The 15544-nt window shown below is 41.1% G+C and overlaps 1 protein-coding gene across 6 annotated transcripts in view; it reads left to right on the top strand.

Annotated features, from left to right (window-relative positions):
- NAALADL2 (N-acetylated alpha-linked acidic dipeptidase like 2) overlaps positions 1-15544 on the top strand; it is an 821817-nt gene that overhangs the window by 716053 nt on the left and 90220 nt on the right. For all 6 annotated transcript variants that reach the window (XM_081862367.1, XM_081862368.1, XM_081862369.1 and 3 more), the window contains one exon: positions 4315-4410. In XM_081862367.1, the coding sequence (XP_081718493.1) occupies positions 4315-4410 (96 nt within the window). The remainder of the gene's footprint in view (positions 1-4314; positions 4411-15544) is intronic.

The following is a 15544-nucleotide window of genomic DNA, read 5'->3' on the forward strand; positions in this document are numbered from 1 at the left end:
AGGAATCTATTACCTCATTAATTCTTCTGAGAATGATTGATTATGCAACATTCAGATCTTGCGGGTTTCTTTAATGTTTCATCCAGTGAAAAGCAAGGAGGTCACCACAGTTATTTCCTACTTTGAAAGTGAAACAACCACTTCGTCTTTTCTGATTATTTTTTAAAATGTACCGTATATAATGCATTGGAAAGATTGCATATGGGTACATTTTTTTTATTATTTCTTTCCACATTGCTATATAGATTTGTAAGGTATGGTGTTCGTGGGTTTGATTTTCTCAGTATTGGAACCATAGAGAAACAGTGGTACCTCGGGTTACATACGCTTCAGGTTACACACTCCGCTAACCCAGAAATATTGCTTCAGGTTAAGAACTTTGCTTCAGGATGAGAACAGAAATCGTGCTCCAGTGGTGCGGCAGCAGCAGGAGGCCCCATTAGCTAAAGTGGTGCTTCGGGTTAAGAACAGTTTCAGGTTAAGAACGGACCTCCGGAACGAATTAAGTACTTAACCTGAGATACCACTGTCTAAGCTGTACACAAGACCCTTTCCAGTCATGCCCATCACACTGCTGTTGATATAAAGGTTTTTATATTTGCAGTACTAGTTAAAGCCCTACTTATTTATCCAGGCCTTTAGTTGTGTCTTATTGGTAGAGCATCTGCTTTTCATGAAGAAAATCTCAGGTTCAATCCCTGACAGTTCTGGGTAGGCAGGGGAATGTTCCTTGTTCCTTATCTGAAACCTTGAAGACCTGCTGCCAGTCAGTGTAGGTCATACTGCGCAAGATGGACTAAGGGTCTAACTCAGTAGAAGGCATCTCCTTATGGTCCATCTATTCAACCAGTGATCTCTTTAGCCACTGAGAACCAGGATATTTGCATGGCCACTCCCTTCATCTGCATATTTCCATCTGAGGTTCTGTCTCTTGCTCACTAGATGTCTCATTCTCTTCTCTGTTCATTTTGTACATAGAAGAGGGATTCTGCCACTGTCTCCACTTGCAGAGCCAAAGCTGCATGGGCGTTCCATATACTCAAGAGCATCGTACGATTGAGGTTCATGTTCTAGCAGGATTCCAGCAGATAACTTATGGAAGAGGAGGTTGGAAGGGAGCTTAGACTGGGGCTGGGAGTCTATCTTGGGAGAATAGAAAGGATCATTGGGCACTGCCTTTTATATGTGCAGATTGCTTGCAGGAGAGGGAAGTCAGTTTGCACCTTGTGTGAGAATTGTGATTAACATATCTTGTGGACTTGTGGCAATGCAACGGATTTCTGGGAAATGATTTACAATGAACTGAAAAAGATGCTTAAATTGACCAACACCCCGCCCAACCCAAAGGATTTTTGTTGGGGATAATAGGGACGGAAATTCCCCAAAAGCTGTCTAACCTTTTTATTTATGCAACAACTGCAGCAAGAACTTTATATGCACAGAATTGGAAAGACGAAGAGACTCCAACTAAGGAAGATTGGCTTATAAAACTGGTGAACTATAGGGAAATGGTGAAACCGACTGCAAAAATAAGAGGACAAAATGATTGTATTGTCATAGAAGAATGGAGGCCATTGGAGGACTACCTATTGAATTATCATTCTTATATGAAATCATGTGCAGGATTTGAGATATGAGCAATGGAAGAATGTGGAGAATGGATTTTGGGGGCTTAGAAAATAAATGTAGATGTGTTTTAATGCAACTATTAAGGGGGAATATAAAAAAAACAGGGAAGGATAGACGGGAAGTCAAGAAGAAAATGTGTAACAAAAAAAGATACATATGATTGGAGTTATGTAATAATTTTGGAAGATTTAATAACAATAATTACAAAATGAGAGAGAATTGTGATAAAAATTGCTAGAAGCGTTTGCCAAATTTATTTTGCATGAAATGCCACTGACGTCTAAACTTGTTTAAGTGAAACAGCCAAGCTCGGGTTCTTTGTAGAAAAGGAGCACACTGAAGTTTAAAACAACCAGAGACCCTCAGAGCAGTGTCCTAGCTGTCAGAAGCAAGCTGGGAAAGTTGCAAAATGCATGGCACAGCAAATCAATCCTGTTAAATCTTCCAGCGGCATTAATATCACTTCCAAAGCAAAGGTTTCAATTTCAACACTTCACAGTAATATATGGTCTCTAAAAGGAAAACTTTCTGGCAAGTCAGGAATGGATTAATCACGCTTTTGATACTAACCATTCCAAAATTCAGGACTCTACTAAAAGTGGATATAAGGACTTGAGCATCAGGCAGCCGACTTTTGAATATCAGCAGATGTCAGACATGGAGAGAAGCTTCAAAAACGTATTTCCAAACATACAGGTGCTTATCACCTATGGCCAAACACAGCTAGAGGAACATTTAAAAACAAAATCTCCAGCAGAACTGCATTCAGAGTTCATCAAACGTGCCATTATCTTCCCTGGCTCACACTCAGATGCTAAATCAGAAATGAGGGACCTTCTTTCAGCCAGAGGACTATATTCTGTCCTGGTCCATAACCCCAAGGACCACTTGCTAGTGCTGGGTGGGGACAGAAGCAAAACTGGGTGCCCACTCAGGCTTATATTATGAACACTGAGAACTGTGATGTGATGAAGCAGCAGCACAACCTCTGCAGTGCAAATTGGCTGCTCTCAGATCATTGAGTTATTTCCATATGTACCGAACTCACAGTTGTGCTTCCGCATTTGGGCAAGATACACATGGAGGTCCTTTGCTTAAGCTGAAAAATAGTAGAAGCTACCAATGGGCTTTGAGCAGTAAGGTTCAACAAATGGCAGGAGTTGAAGTAAAATGGCAGGAGTTGAAGTAAAAGAAGGATACGTCCCCTCTTTTGGTGAATTGGCGCTGGGGAACAAAAGCTGGTTCCACATGTTTTTTAATTTATTTAATTTATTTAATCATTTTTTTGATACAAAGAATAACTGCAAAAGACACTACAACAAAAACCATAATAACAATAATAACACAATTTGACAGTTCAGATTTAAATACACTGATATACCTATGACTACACCTTTTTAACAATATTTTCCCACCTCTCTCTCCTCCTTCCACTTCCTCCCACTATCCACCCTATCGCTTAAATATTCACTCCAGATTTCTTCATATTAATCCATTCTTAATTTGTGTCGATATGCAATTTGTTCATATGTAGCTAATCTGTCCATATTATTCATCCATGTGCTCAATGGAATCTTTTTGCAGCTCTTCCAATTCATCAAAACAAGTTATTTTGCTTCTAATATAACATGTTGGTTAAAAGGGTTTTCATCTATTAAATTCTTTGCTGGTTTCGCTTTGTGCTTATCTGATGGCTGTTTTAGAATTGTTGCATTTGTTTTAGCTTTATGTTCCTATTATTTTTGCTATTATTAGTTCTTAATTTGTATGCTGCTGTTTTGAGTGTGTGACTTGGTTTAAGTTGGAGATTGTATTATTTATTTATTTTATTATTCTGTTATTGATTTGTTAGCTGCCTTAGTGTGCTTGGAAATATTGATGGGGTAGATTAAAACCAAAAAAGCCCGAACCAAATGCATAAGCGTGAAACAGTGAGCCCCTGATAACAAGTAGTGTTAATTTATTACTGTTAATCTCGGGAACTCAGTAATAAACAATGGTCCATCTCTGAAAACTATCTACCACCAGTTCTTCAAATAAACTAGCTCTTTTTTTAATGAAGTTCACTGTTTTGCACTTTAGCACAACATCTTGAATGCCAAAAGAAAAAAAAAGGTAAATAGGATAAATGGATGAAACTGAATTGAACTGTAAACTGAACTAGTTCAATTTCTAAATGGATGTACATGAACAGGAATTAGTTCATTTTTATAATTAACATTTTAACCTATGCCTACTACTGAAGGGGAGGGGTGCAGTTCCTCTTGAATAAATAGTTTTGTGTTTTATGGCTCTAATTGTCATGCATATATAATTTCTGACAAGCCAATTAGTCATTTCAAGTTTTGGAATTACTAGCAATGCACAAATGAAATCAGTATGGATTTTTCTCCGCTTAGGCGTAATAATGCATTGAATGGGGAAGTATATTTACTAAGATAAACGTCATTTCAGGAGAACACTTTTTTTTTACAGTAAAGATAACTGTATCCCTTTTTTCTGTTCCAGAGTTTGGAACGAGTAAATTAGATCACTAAAATGAAGTCTAATGATCAGCACAAACTTTAAAACAATTTGAGGTCCTTTGAACCTTCAGATAGAATCCAATAAGGCATTTGAAGAAGGAAATCAATAAGAAGTCTTAAAGGTTCTCTCCATCTCCTTTTCTCTTTTTTTGTCACACAGACGGCAAGTTTTCTCTCTGAAGCCCTTTTCCCTCTACATTCAACAATATCCAACGAACTAGTGTCTTCCTTCAGCCTGCATGAATCCATCGCAAAGGTAGAGGAAATTTAAGATGTCTCGCTCAGTAATACAAGCATTCCTTTCATGTTAACCAATTATGAATGAATCAATTTCTGTTTCAAAGGTGTTTCAAAAATATTTCTATGTGCCAGACTGGCTGGTTATTTAAATGCATTAGAGTGCATTTCACATTCTCAGTATTCAGAATACAAAAGCTTCAGAATCTGTTTATATTTAAAATATTTGGGCCTCACTGACATACTGATTGTCCCATGGTTTGCCTTGGTGTTGTTGTTGTTTAAAAATATTCTGGTACTTCCACAATAGATCACAACCTGAAATTTGGTATACACAGAGATATTCAATGGTGTTCATCATGCTGACTAAAGATGATGTTAGGTTCTGTTTGTCTTGGTAGACAATCCTGTATTCTTGGTAGAGTATTCTCAAGTTTTTCTATCTCCTTTTTAACCTCCTCTTCCTTCACCAAAAACCTCTTATCTCCTACAAAAGTATAGAAATGTACTGCACATATTTGATTCAGAAACTTCTTATGAACTTACTCAATTTATTACAGTTTAATATCCCCTTCCTTCCATCATGGAACCCAAGTTGCTATAACTGTGGTTCCCATTCACTGACCAGAACCAAACCTGCTTATCTTCAGGCAAAGTAGTGACCTCATGTGCCTTCAGGTCATAGGCTGGGATGGTATACCAAGGATGGGGACCTTGTGGAACACCAAATGTTGCTGAAACACAGCTCCCTTCATCCCTGGCCTTGAACCATGTTGAATGGAGCTGATGTGAGTTGGAGTCCAACCACATCTGGAAAGCCACAGGTTTCCCCAATTTCTTATACCTTCAAAAGAACAATAACCCAACAAAGAAGGCAAGATCCTTTCTTATCACCTCTGAAGCCCTTTTCATTGACCTAGGCAGCGGCTGTGGGCACATTTCCATCAGAGAGAAGGAAAAGGAAATCCATGGAGATTCTTCATTTGCGGATCTAGCAGGCAGACATGGAAACTACTGTGCGAAGGCTGCCACTATATAGGAAAGAGTAGAGAGAAGACTTCTTGTCATGGCCTGTTGGAGTTTTTATGAAGCCTTAAACTGGGAATGCTGCAGATTAAAGAACATTTGTTGTGCAGGATTCCCCTTTCGCCTTTCTTGGCAAGCAAGACAGCTGCTTTGACACGCGTCCCTGACACTAAAAGGATTTCAAAGGGGATCCCTGTCACTCCATCCTTGGACCCTGAGGTCTGGAGTATGCACAATTCATCAATCCTGTTTACAGGAAGAATTACAGTCACCGTTAAATCATCTGCATTTGAACAGTCCCTGTGGTATGTGCTGGAACAATTAGCAGTGACAGAAGTGCTTTTGGATAGGGAGATTGCAGTTTCTTTGAGATAATTATCACGTGAAATTTCAATGCGGTGGCAGTGGTAAGGAAACTAATTTGTAACCTCTTTCTCAAGCACCTCCATTGGCCTCCACCCACCTCAGTTGAACAGGATGACAATTCTCACATTTAGCTATATAAACTCCAGCACTGATGTACTAGGTAATTATAGATGCTGGACTTAATGATCTTATGGGTAATAGTCTTAGCTGGTACAGTGTTACCTCGGGTTACAGATGCTTCAGGTTACAGATGCTTCAGGTTACGGACTCCGCTAACCCAGAAATAGTACCTCGGGTTAAGAACTTTGCTTCAGGATGAGAACAGAAATTGTGCAGCAGCGGTGTGGCAGCAGCAGGAGGCCCCATTAGCTAATGCGGTGCTTCAGGTTAAGAACAGTTTCAGGTTAAGAACAGACTTCCGGAACGAATTAATTTCTTAACCCGAGGTACCACTGTAATGCATTTCATTTCGCCAACTTGAAATGGTCCCCTATCGAGATGGCAATCGTATTACTTCGTTTGCTCCAAAATGTGGTAAGCTGACCCTCCAATGTTTGAGGTTCCTCCTACTCATTCTGTTAAGTGGGACCCTAGACTTCTGCCCCCAAATTCTACTGGACTCCACGGTCCATCCCCCTCAGGTAAGATTTGAGCTAGAGCCAAGATGAACCTCCAGAGAAGGAAGGGCTAAAAATGTCAGCTGCCTCTGCTTGAATATGGCTTAGCTTGAGTAGATGAGGTGGGGTTTTTTTCTAGTACTTGACTGGAAGCCCTCAAAACATAATTTGTAAACAGGGTGGGTTTCTGTGCACATCCAGTTTCAATCCAGTTTCAATCCAAACAAATCCAGGACAAATCCTGAAATGGACTGCTTGGCCCTGAGAATTATTTTATGGTTTTTAATAGGTAGGCACACTCTGAGAAATACTTTTCCTCTTTCCAGATTTCAGTTAATATCATCCACAGTGCTTGAAGGGAGATACCCCAACACTCTTTGGAGTCTGTAGCATCTGCAATGATGGGAAAATTGGGGATTTGCCACACAGTTCATTTATGTGTCAGAGAGTACAGGACTCGAATTCCTTTACTGAGTTGTTGGAGGAAGATATAACAAATTTAGAAAGAAGATATAATATGTGAATGATTATGATGATGGGAAAGAAGTGGCCACATTAGTATGAACCCTTGGCAAAGCAAGACAAATATCCATGTGTGCTTGACACTTTAGTACAATAAATTTTTTTTCTGGGGTGTGAATTCATAATTTTGAACTTGTAATTGCATACAGTTTATCTTGCTGCATGGACGTTTTAATTTATTAAACACATTTATGTAGACCTGTTGTGGCTTTTGGCAGGACCAAATGCATTTGAAGTGAACTATCTGTAAAGTAAAATGAGTTTGGTGTTATCCCAGAAGGCCTAAGGGCCTTGGCTTGCTCTGGGAAAGTGCCAGATCCACTGAGGTGGCCAGCACCTTTTGAAACCCTGCATAATTGGGGTTCTAAAAAAGTTTATGGGTGCAGAAGTTCCTCCACTTCAGAAGTTGACCTTCCATGAGTCAGAATGTGACAGAAAGGGTGATGTAGCAGGTCAGAGCTAGAAAACTCACCCCTGGCATCCTCTTGTGTGTTTACTTTAATGTCTGGAGAGGGTGCTGATTACTGGTAGAACTGAGCCAAATTTCTACAAGTTTCATTTTTCATGTCAGAATTTACGTGTTCAAGGGGAGAAAACATTTCATCAAAGATTAGGTTAGGTTCATCCCTTAGATTAGGGTTGTTGAATATCTACATCCCTTCCCAAACTAAAAAGGAAAAGTAACCAACCAAAGTGAAAAATGAAGCAAATAAGAAGGGGGAAAGGTTTTATCTGCTTTTTAAATTAATGGCACAATCGCAAACCTAGATCTGCTGGGGTGAGCAAGTTAGGATTTGGAAGGTCTCTAGTTATGCTGGTGTAAGTCCCCAACTTTGGCTCAGACAGAGATACACCATCCCTCATCCCAGCTCAGCTGGTGCTCATTAGCTCTATCATATGACCTGACAACATGGTACAAGCCCAAAAGGGCTATGTAATTTAAAGGCTCCCCCTCCCCTTTGGCTGGGCTTAGCCTGGCTCAGGTAGCAGTAGACTGACTCCTGAATGGAGTTTGGATCTGGCTTAAACTTAATTTAATTCACTCTGACTTTTGTGTTTGCTCCCAAGTTTTTGAGAGAACCAGAGCTTAGAGACAGAGCTGTTCCAAAGTCCCCCAAGACTGATTTACAGCTCTAGCAAATTCTGCAGACCCTGAAGCACCCCGTACAACCAGTGCTTTCCCCCCCCAAAAGTGTTTAGGGGTACTCTCCTTTTCCTACTCATATTGAAATACTGTCCTTCAATGAGGCCAAACTTAGATTCACAAAATGTTTAGGGGTATGCATACCCCTGCGCCCACCCACCCCTGAAAAAAGCACTGCATACGACTAAACTCCTGAGCTTTGGGAGAACAGGAAATCCGCAATCCCCGAGCTTGCGTGGCCTAAGGTGAAGCTTAGGTAGTAAGTTCATATATACCCGTATTTTTCGCTCTATAAGACGCACCAGACAACAAGACGCACCTAGTTTTTGGAGGAGGAAAACAAGAAAAAAAATATTCTGAATCTCAGAAGCCAGAACAGCAAGAGGGATCACTGCGCAGTGAAAGCAGCAATCCCTCTTGCTGTTCTGGCTTCTAGGATAGCTGTGCAGCCTGCATTTGCTCCATAAGACGCACACACATTTCCCCTTACTTTTTAGGAGGGAAAAAGTGAGTCTTATAGAGCAAAAAATACGGTATTTTCTGTCACTTCTTTTCCCTGCTCATGTGAATGTAGGCAGGGCTACTGCCAGTTGTGTGGGCTGGTGGCCTAATTTAGGGACTGAGCTTTTTGCGGAGTCTTAAAAGCCAGCTGTTTAAGCAAGGGCCAGGACTCACGGGAAGAGCATCCGCTTTGCAGGCAGAAGGTCTCAGGTTCAACACCCAGCATCTCCTGGTCAGGTTGGGAGACACATCTGTCTGAAACCCTGTGCAGCCACTGCCAGTCAGTGTAAACAATGCTGGGTGGACCAATGACGTGACTCACTATCAGGTAGCTTCCTATGTTCTGATGCCCCTATGTTCCTTTGGTGATTATTTTTATTTTTTTTAATCATTCTTGTGTCCAGGACTTACACGGATCTTCAAGGGGATAATAGAAAGCATCCAAATAAATATGGAGAGATGCTTGTGTTTTCCCACTCTAGCAAAACTGAAATGGAAACTGTAGCTTTCATTTCCGTGAAATGGTTCCATATGCTTATATCCTTACATCAAGGACCAAGCAACGTGTTCCATCAAATATGTCTTTTAAGGTTACCAGACGTCCCCGTTTCCCAGGGACAGTCCCTGGATTTACAAATCAGTCCCCATACAAAATCCATTGAAAAAAATCTGGTAACCTTATATTTAGATGCTTGACTTGAATGTTTTTAAAATCAAACTATCAGATGTAGGGGGGCCCAGATCTTGATAGGGAACATGGTGGGATGGAGGTGTTTAACCTTTTGTCTCTCTATCACAGCCTTAATGACCCACCCCCACCCCACAGAAAAAAATCTTGCTACTTGTATGAGGACAGGGTTTCCCAAACTTGGCTTTCCAGCTGCTTTTGGACTACAGTTCCCATAATGGCCACTGGTCCTGCTAGCTTGGGATGATGGGAGTTGTACTCCAAAATCAACTGGAGACCCAAGCTTGTGAAATGCTGTAATAGGAGGAAGCTCAGAAAGGTGTGTGTGGTTTTTTCTGGTTCTACAGAAGAGAGAGAAAGGGTTAAACTCCACTCTATCCCTGTGGTCCTGCATCTTTCTGCCCCCAATAGCTGCTACTTTGGTCTTTAAAAATAGTCACACGCAATTCAAAAATGTGTTGAACATAATATCATGTTTGGCCCCACACGACAGCACAAGACCAGACCTGCTGGGACAGGTTAATGGCCCACCTAGACTAGCATGCTGTTCTCACAGTGGTCAACAAGACGCTTATAGGAAACATGAAAGCAGAAATTGAGTACAATAGCATTCTGCCTTCCTGAGGTTTCCAGTGTCCAAGCAGATGCCTATGGGAAGCCCATAGTCAGGACCAGAATGCAACAGCACATGCTTCAAACCCCCAGTTGCACTAGTAAGTTTTATTTAAGGTGTTGAGGACCAGGTTGTGCTTAACATGTACTCGCAATTTTCTTTTTACATTACCAGCCACTTGAAGAATCCAAACTGCTTATTATACATATCCTTCCTCTTTATTTCAGACAGATGAGAGTTGCTCGGTTTAGTAGGTGGTTTCTTTTGCTTCATCTTTCTTCACGTTCTTAAATTACCGAGGCAGCTAAGAAGTTGGGAACTGTTGGAAGAGGAAGGAAATATTGATGCAATCTAATATTTTTTAGCGCGTGCTGTTAAGGTTCTTCCATCTTCCCAATTGTCTATTAGACTGCAGCAGAACAAAATCCTTCTGTAGGACTTCACCTATATGATTCAGAGTCTAAAAATACCATCTGTATACCATCTGCACATTGATCTTCGGTATAGTCCCCTAGAGGAAGAGAGAGCTCAATAAAGTTTTATTTACTTTAAATGGAGTGTAGGGGAGGAGGCGGGGTAATTTAATTTCACCTGTAATGGAAATGTCTGAGATGGTACATGAAAGGGAACTGCAGCTATAGAGGGTAGAACATAATTTATCTGATGAGTTCTGTAGTTAAGCATAAATATTAACACATCAGTTATCCATAGTCAATGTATGAATGGTGGTAGAATTATTATGTTGCACACACCGAAACATTGTGTGTGTGAGCAGGCATTTCTCTCATCATTGATTGATTCTGTATGTGGGTCCCAAACCAAAGCTCAGGGAAGTGTGATTTGCACACAAGAGGGTTGTATGCAGAATTATACTCAGAGTAGACCCAATGAAAGCAGCACACTTAAGTCAAACCCATCAATTTCATTACATCTCATCAGCTTCAGCCCACGCTGTTCAAGTTTCAATCCCTGATATGCAGCTAAAGGATTTAAGGGTTATTGGTCTGGTCCGGTCTGGGCTTTGTAAGATTCCTGTTTAGGAAAAAATAAATCTGTCAATTTCAGTTCTCTAAGTTTCTCATTTTCCCAGTCTTAAATTAAGTTTCCCACATTTGCTTTTCTTTGATTATCATGAAAATTCACCAGCATTTTAGCGGAAATTTCAAATACGAAACACATTTTTTTTGCAGGCAGTCATGACTAACGTACACATTTTTGCAAGTAATTTTCCCAAATGCAAAGTATTTTGAATGTTATATCCACCATTACAGGCATGTAATGCAGATTTTCGCATGTGTTCATTGTTATACATAATACTTGTTTCGAGAACTGCATCATAAAATCCAAAGAAATGCAAATTTCAAAGGGTAGCTGTGTTTCGGTTCGCATGTTGGTTCAAGAAGTTTGAATTAGGCAGGTTCTCATTAAAATGCAAGTGAAACCAAATTTTCACTCAGTTATTCTGCCTGACACCTTGGAGAGCCAGAAATCACCTTGCAACACTGATGATTTTTTGAACCTTAAACAACTGTTCATTCTAAAAAGCCTATGCTCTAATACATGTCATGGTTGGAAGTGATTAATATGAATATCTAAAAATAAAGAATGTCATGCCTAAGAAGGTGTACAGTACAATCCTATTGGTATAAATACTCAGATGTAAGTCCCATTCACTTCATGTGGCTCATTTGTAACTAAGGGAATATAGAAACACTCTGTTAAGTTACTTAACATTGTTGTAAGCTGGGCATTAAACCTTTTAATCATAATAGTTATTAGTTTGTGTTTTCTCTTGCATTTTTCTGCAGGGTGGGGACAAAGTAGAGGTACAAATATTCACATCTTTGTTCTTTTGTAAAGGCGGATTCAGCTGCTCTGCTAATATTGTCAGCTGGTCTGAGTTTGGATGTTTGTGGAGGAAAGGAAGAGAGAGAAATTCATCTAAAGATGAGGGAAGGGGGCAGACTTTCCCTCAAGTATTTTGGTGTGTTTGTGGGATGGCTTGCCTTAGATTTTTGTTTTGTTGTGTTCTAAAAAACTGATTGCATGATGATGGTGATGGTGATAAGTTTTTGGAAAATAAGGAACTTCCCCTCTTGGGCACCTTATTTATAGGTAGCCCAACCCCATTCTTGCATGGTTGGTGATAATGCCAGTAGCTCAAGAGGCAGTGCAGTTCTCCCTATTCCTAAAAACCACTCCATCCAGAAAACTTTGGTGAATTGTTGCTGTCTCATCTCAGTCATGAAAAGGGGCTCCCACAAAATAATAGGGTTATACTTTTTTTAAAGACAGCATTGCTTCATGTTGTGTTACTTTTATTGTTGTTAGCCGCTCTGAGCCCGGCTTCAGCTGGGGAGGGTGGGATATAAATAAAATTTTGTTATTATTATTATTATTCATGGAGCCATATCAGTTCTAAACTTGTTCCGGGGTTGAAAGCCCGAAAGTGACGAGCAGCGCCTTGTTGGATCAGACAAGAAGGTTCAGTCTTGTTCAGAATATTGTGCTCTCGGTGGGAGGAGGGGATTTGATTCAGTTCACATTTTTAAAGCTGAACTCACAAAACCCGCATTTTCCCAAACGATACGTGAATTGAAGCACACCCGGCCTTCCAAATTTGTGCGTTATCTGCGCACTCGGGAGGGAAAGACTAGGACCTTTTCATCTTCTTATTCCAGAATTCTATCTCTCTGAACACAGCTTGTGAATTTCCTTAAGAACAACCCTTGCTCATATCAAATCGTTGCTGGCAACCCTCCCTGTGCACACCCCTCCTTTCTTGTGGCATATTAAAGTTCGGGGGGGGGGCAGTGCCTGTATACCTTTGTAGCAGAGAGAAAAGATTCCAGCGTCTCATACAATGCAGGCTTTCAAACTGCCAACGGGGGTCTGTCCTTGAGTTGATGGGGCTTCAAAGTGTAGCGTTTCTTCCAGCGTTTCTTCTTCACAGATGTACACTTCCTTTTTGCCATTCATAGATGCATAATTAAAGTCAACAAAGGGGGAAAAATATTTACTGAAAGTGTGATGTTTTATATTTACCTTATATTTTGTGGGCATACTTTACAATTTCTCAGTATATTGCTCTCTCGCCTCCGCCTCTCTCTCTGTGTGTAGATAGATAAGCTAGGCCTTCCAGAGTTAGTGACCTTTACTACTTATAAGCTCATTATCACACTAAATTGAGCTGCCATCGGTGGAATCCTTTCTGAAGCCAGTATTTCTAATCAGACACGACCTTCCTTCATCTGTTGCAGCATGTTAAAAATGGAGAGAGAGAGAGAGAGAGAGAGAGAGGAGGAGGAGAAGGAGGAGGAAAGTATTTGGTGGTGTGCCAGAGGGGGGAAAGATCCTGCCACATTTGTCTTAAGTGAATGTTTGTTACTTCTACTTAAGAATGTTGGATAATTATGACCAAAAAAGGGGAAACTGAAGCAGATTTTATTTTATTTTATTGTCCTATGTTCAGAAAGGAGATCAATCCATTGGTGTTTTCTGTTGCTATTGTGCTCCCAACCCCTTCTGGGATCTTTACTTCCCCCTCAGGGAAATTACTGAGGTCACCATGCATAGCCAAGCCCTTTCCAGGTGCCTAATCCCTGCCTGGTCCCTGTCTGAGAGAGTGAAGCCCTGTCTCAGCCCTTTCTAGGCTCCAAGCTGATCACTCTCCGATTCCTATGTATCATACAGGACCAAGCACTTTCTAAGCCTATCTGACTAGGATCCAAATAATGACGAAGGCTGCTGCCTCCACCTTGGAGACCCTCAAGCCAAGTTTGGTGACAATAGCTCAAGAGGTGGCCAAACATGTAAACAAAACGGGCAAAGTCACAGTGAATTTGCATTTTGGTCCACCATCTTGATTCAAAATGGTGCCTGGCATACCAATGGTGACTGTCTGCTGCCCCATCTCAGTAACCCTTTTGGCAATGACCTGAGCCTCTCAAGCAGAGATTAGAACAGGCTTCCTCAGCCTCAGCCCTCCAGATATTTTTGGCCTACAACTCCCATGATCCCTAGCTAGCAGGACCAGTGGTCAGGGATGATGGGAATTGTAGTCTCAAAACATCTGGAGGGCCGAGGTTGAGGAAGCCTGGATTCAAATAACACATGGATTAAGTTGTAGTGAATGACATCTGTTCAACAGAGTTAAAGGAGTTAAATATTTCAGTATCCACCCTTACCTAATTTAGAAGCAGGCTTGTATGTAATAATGACATTTTAGCTTTCACTACTTCTTCTCTCTCTTTTTTGGTATATCTTTTCAATTGTCTGGCATCTTCACAGCTGGGCCTGAATAAATAAATCCTGATTTAGCAAAGTAAATATTGCTTTTATGATAATCAGTACCCAGCACAAATGTGCCGTTATTGCTGTAAATTCAACATTTTCTCTCCATTTTGAGATGATAAAGCTTACACTGGCTTTAAGGAATGTGTCCTATAATACCAATTACTGTTAATCTTTCGAGGGACATAAGATCGTTCAAATCGAGTCCAAGCTGGTTGCTTGAAGGGTCATGGTTGTAATTTAAACTATGTTTTCTCACACACGAGCAATGGAAGAATCTACAGATTCAGGGCCAATTCTGCTATGGCCAAGGGAGGGCTCACCCTTCAGAGATTTTATGCTTTCCCAGCTAAAGCTTCGTAAGATTTGCCTTGAGGGTTGGGGAAGGCAAAGATTATGCGGTGGTGCAAAAGAGAAACAGTTAAATAATTTGCCTCAGCAGCTGATGGGCACCATGTTTAAATGACTGGCTATTGGGATTAGGTTCATTACAGCTAAGTATATAATCATAGTTAATCATTCCCTGGTTTTAGGCTGGCAGAGGACCAGGCAAAATAGCCTGGCTTGGCCTTGAACAATCCAGGTCCACCCATATTTGAATTCTGCAGCCCATCTGCCAAATATATGCAGGCAGGATTGGACACCGTTCCAGTAAACACGGTCTTTGGCATTATGGCTGAGGGTGTCCCAACCAAAATCGTGGTCAGCATTTTCAAACTAGAGAATGTTGTGATAAACATAAGATCCCTGCTGAAACAGTCTATTCCATGTTGTCCCTGTTCTTACAGAGCTCCTGTTCAGAATGCAACATAAGCCATGGCCTTTTCTAGCATCTCTCTCTCTCTCTCTCTCTCTCTCTCTCTCTCTCTCTCTCTCTCTCCCTCCCTCCCTCCCTCCCTCCCTCTCTCTCTCTCCTTTTTCTTGTCCCACCCATCCCCACCCTAAGAGGCATTCAGCATACCATGTTAATAGAATTTACTCAGTTCTCATTGAGCTATCTGGGCAAAGCATTTTTATTTCTAAATAATGATAAATGTTTCTTCTTGGTGCCTGCTGAAGACATTCTTATTTAGACAAGCCGGGTGGTGCTGCGGTCTAAACCACAGAGCCTAGGACTTGCCGATCAGAAGATTGGCGGTTCGAATCCTCGCGACGGGGTGAGCTCCCGTTGCTCGGTCCCATCTCCTGCCAACCTAGCAGTTCGAAAGCACATCAAAGTGCAAGTAGATAAATAGGTACTGCTCTGGCGGGAAGGTAAGTGCCATTTCCGTGCGCTGCTTTGGTTCGCCAGAAGTGGCTTAGTATGCTGGCCACATGACCCGGAAGCTTTTACGCTGGCTCCCTCGGCCAATAAAGCGAGATGAGCGCCGCAACCCCAGAGTC

The sequence above is a fragment of the Podarcis erhardii genome, assembly GCF_964252035.2.
Source record: "Podarcis erhardii genome assembly, chromosome: 5".
Lineage (NCBI taxonomy): Eukaryota > Metazoa > Chordata > Lepidosauria > Squamata > Lacertidae > Podarcis > Podarcis erhardii.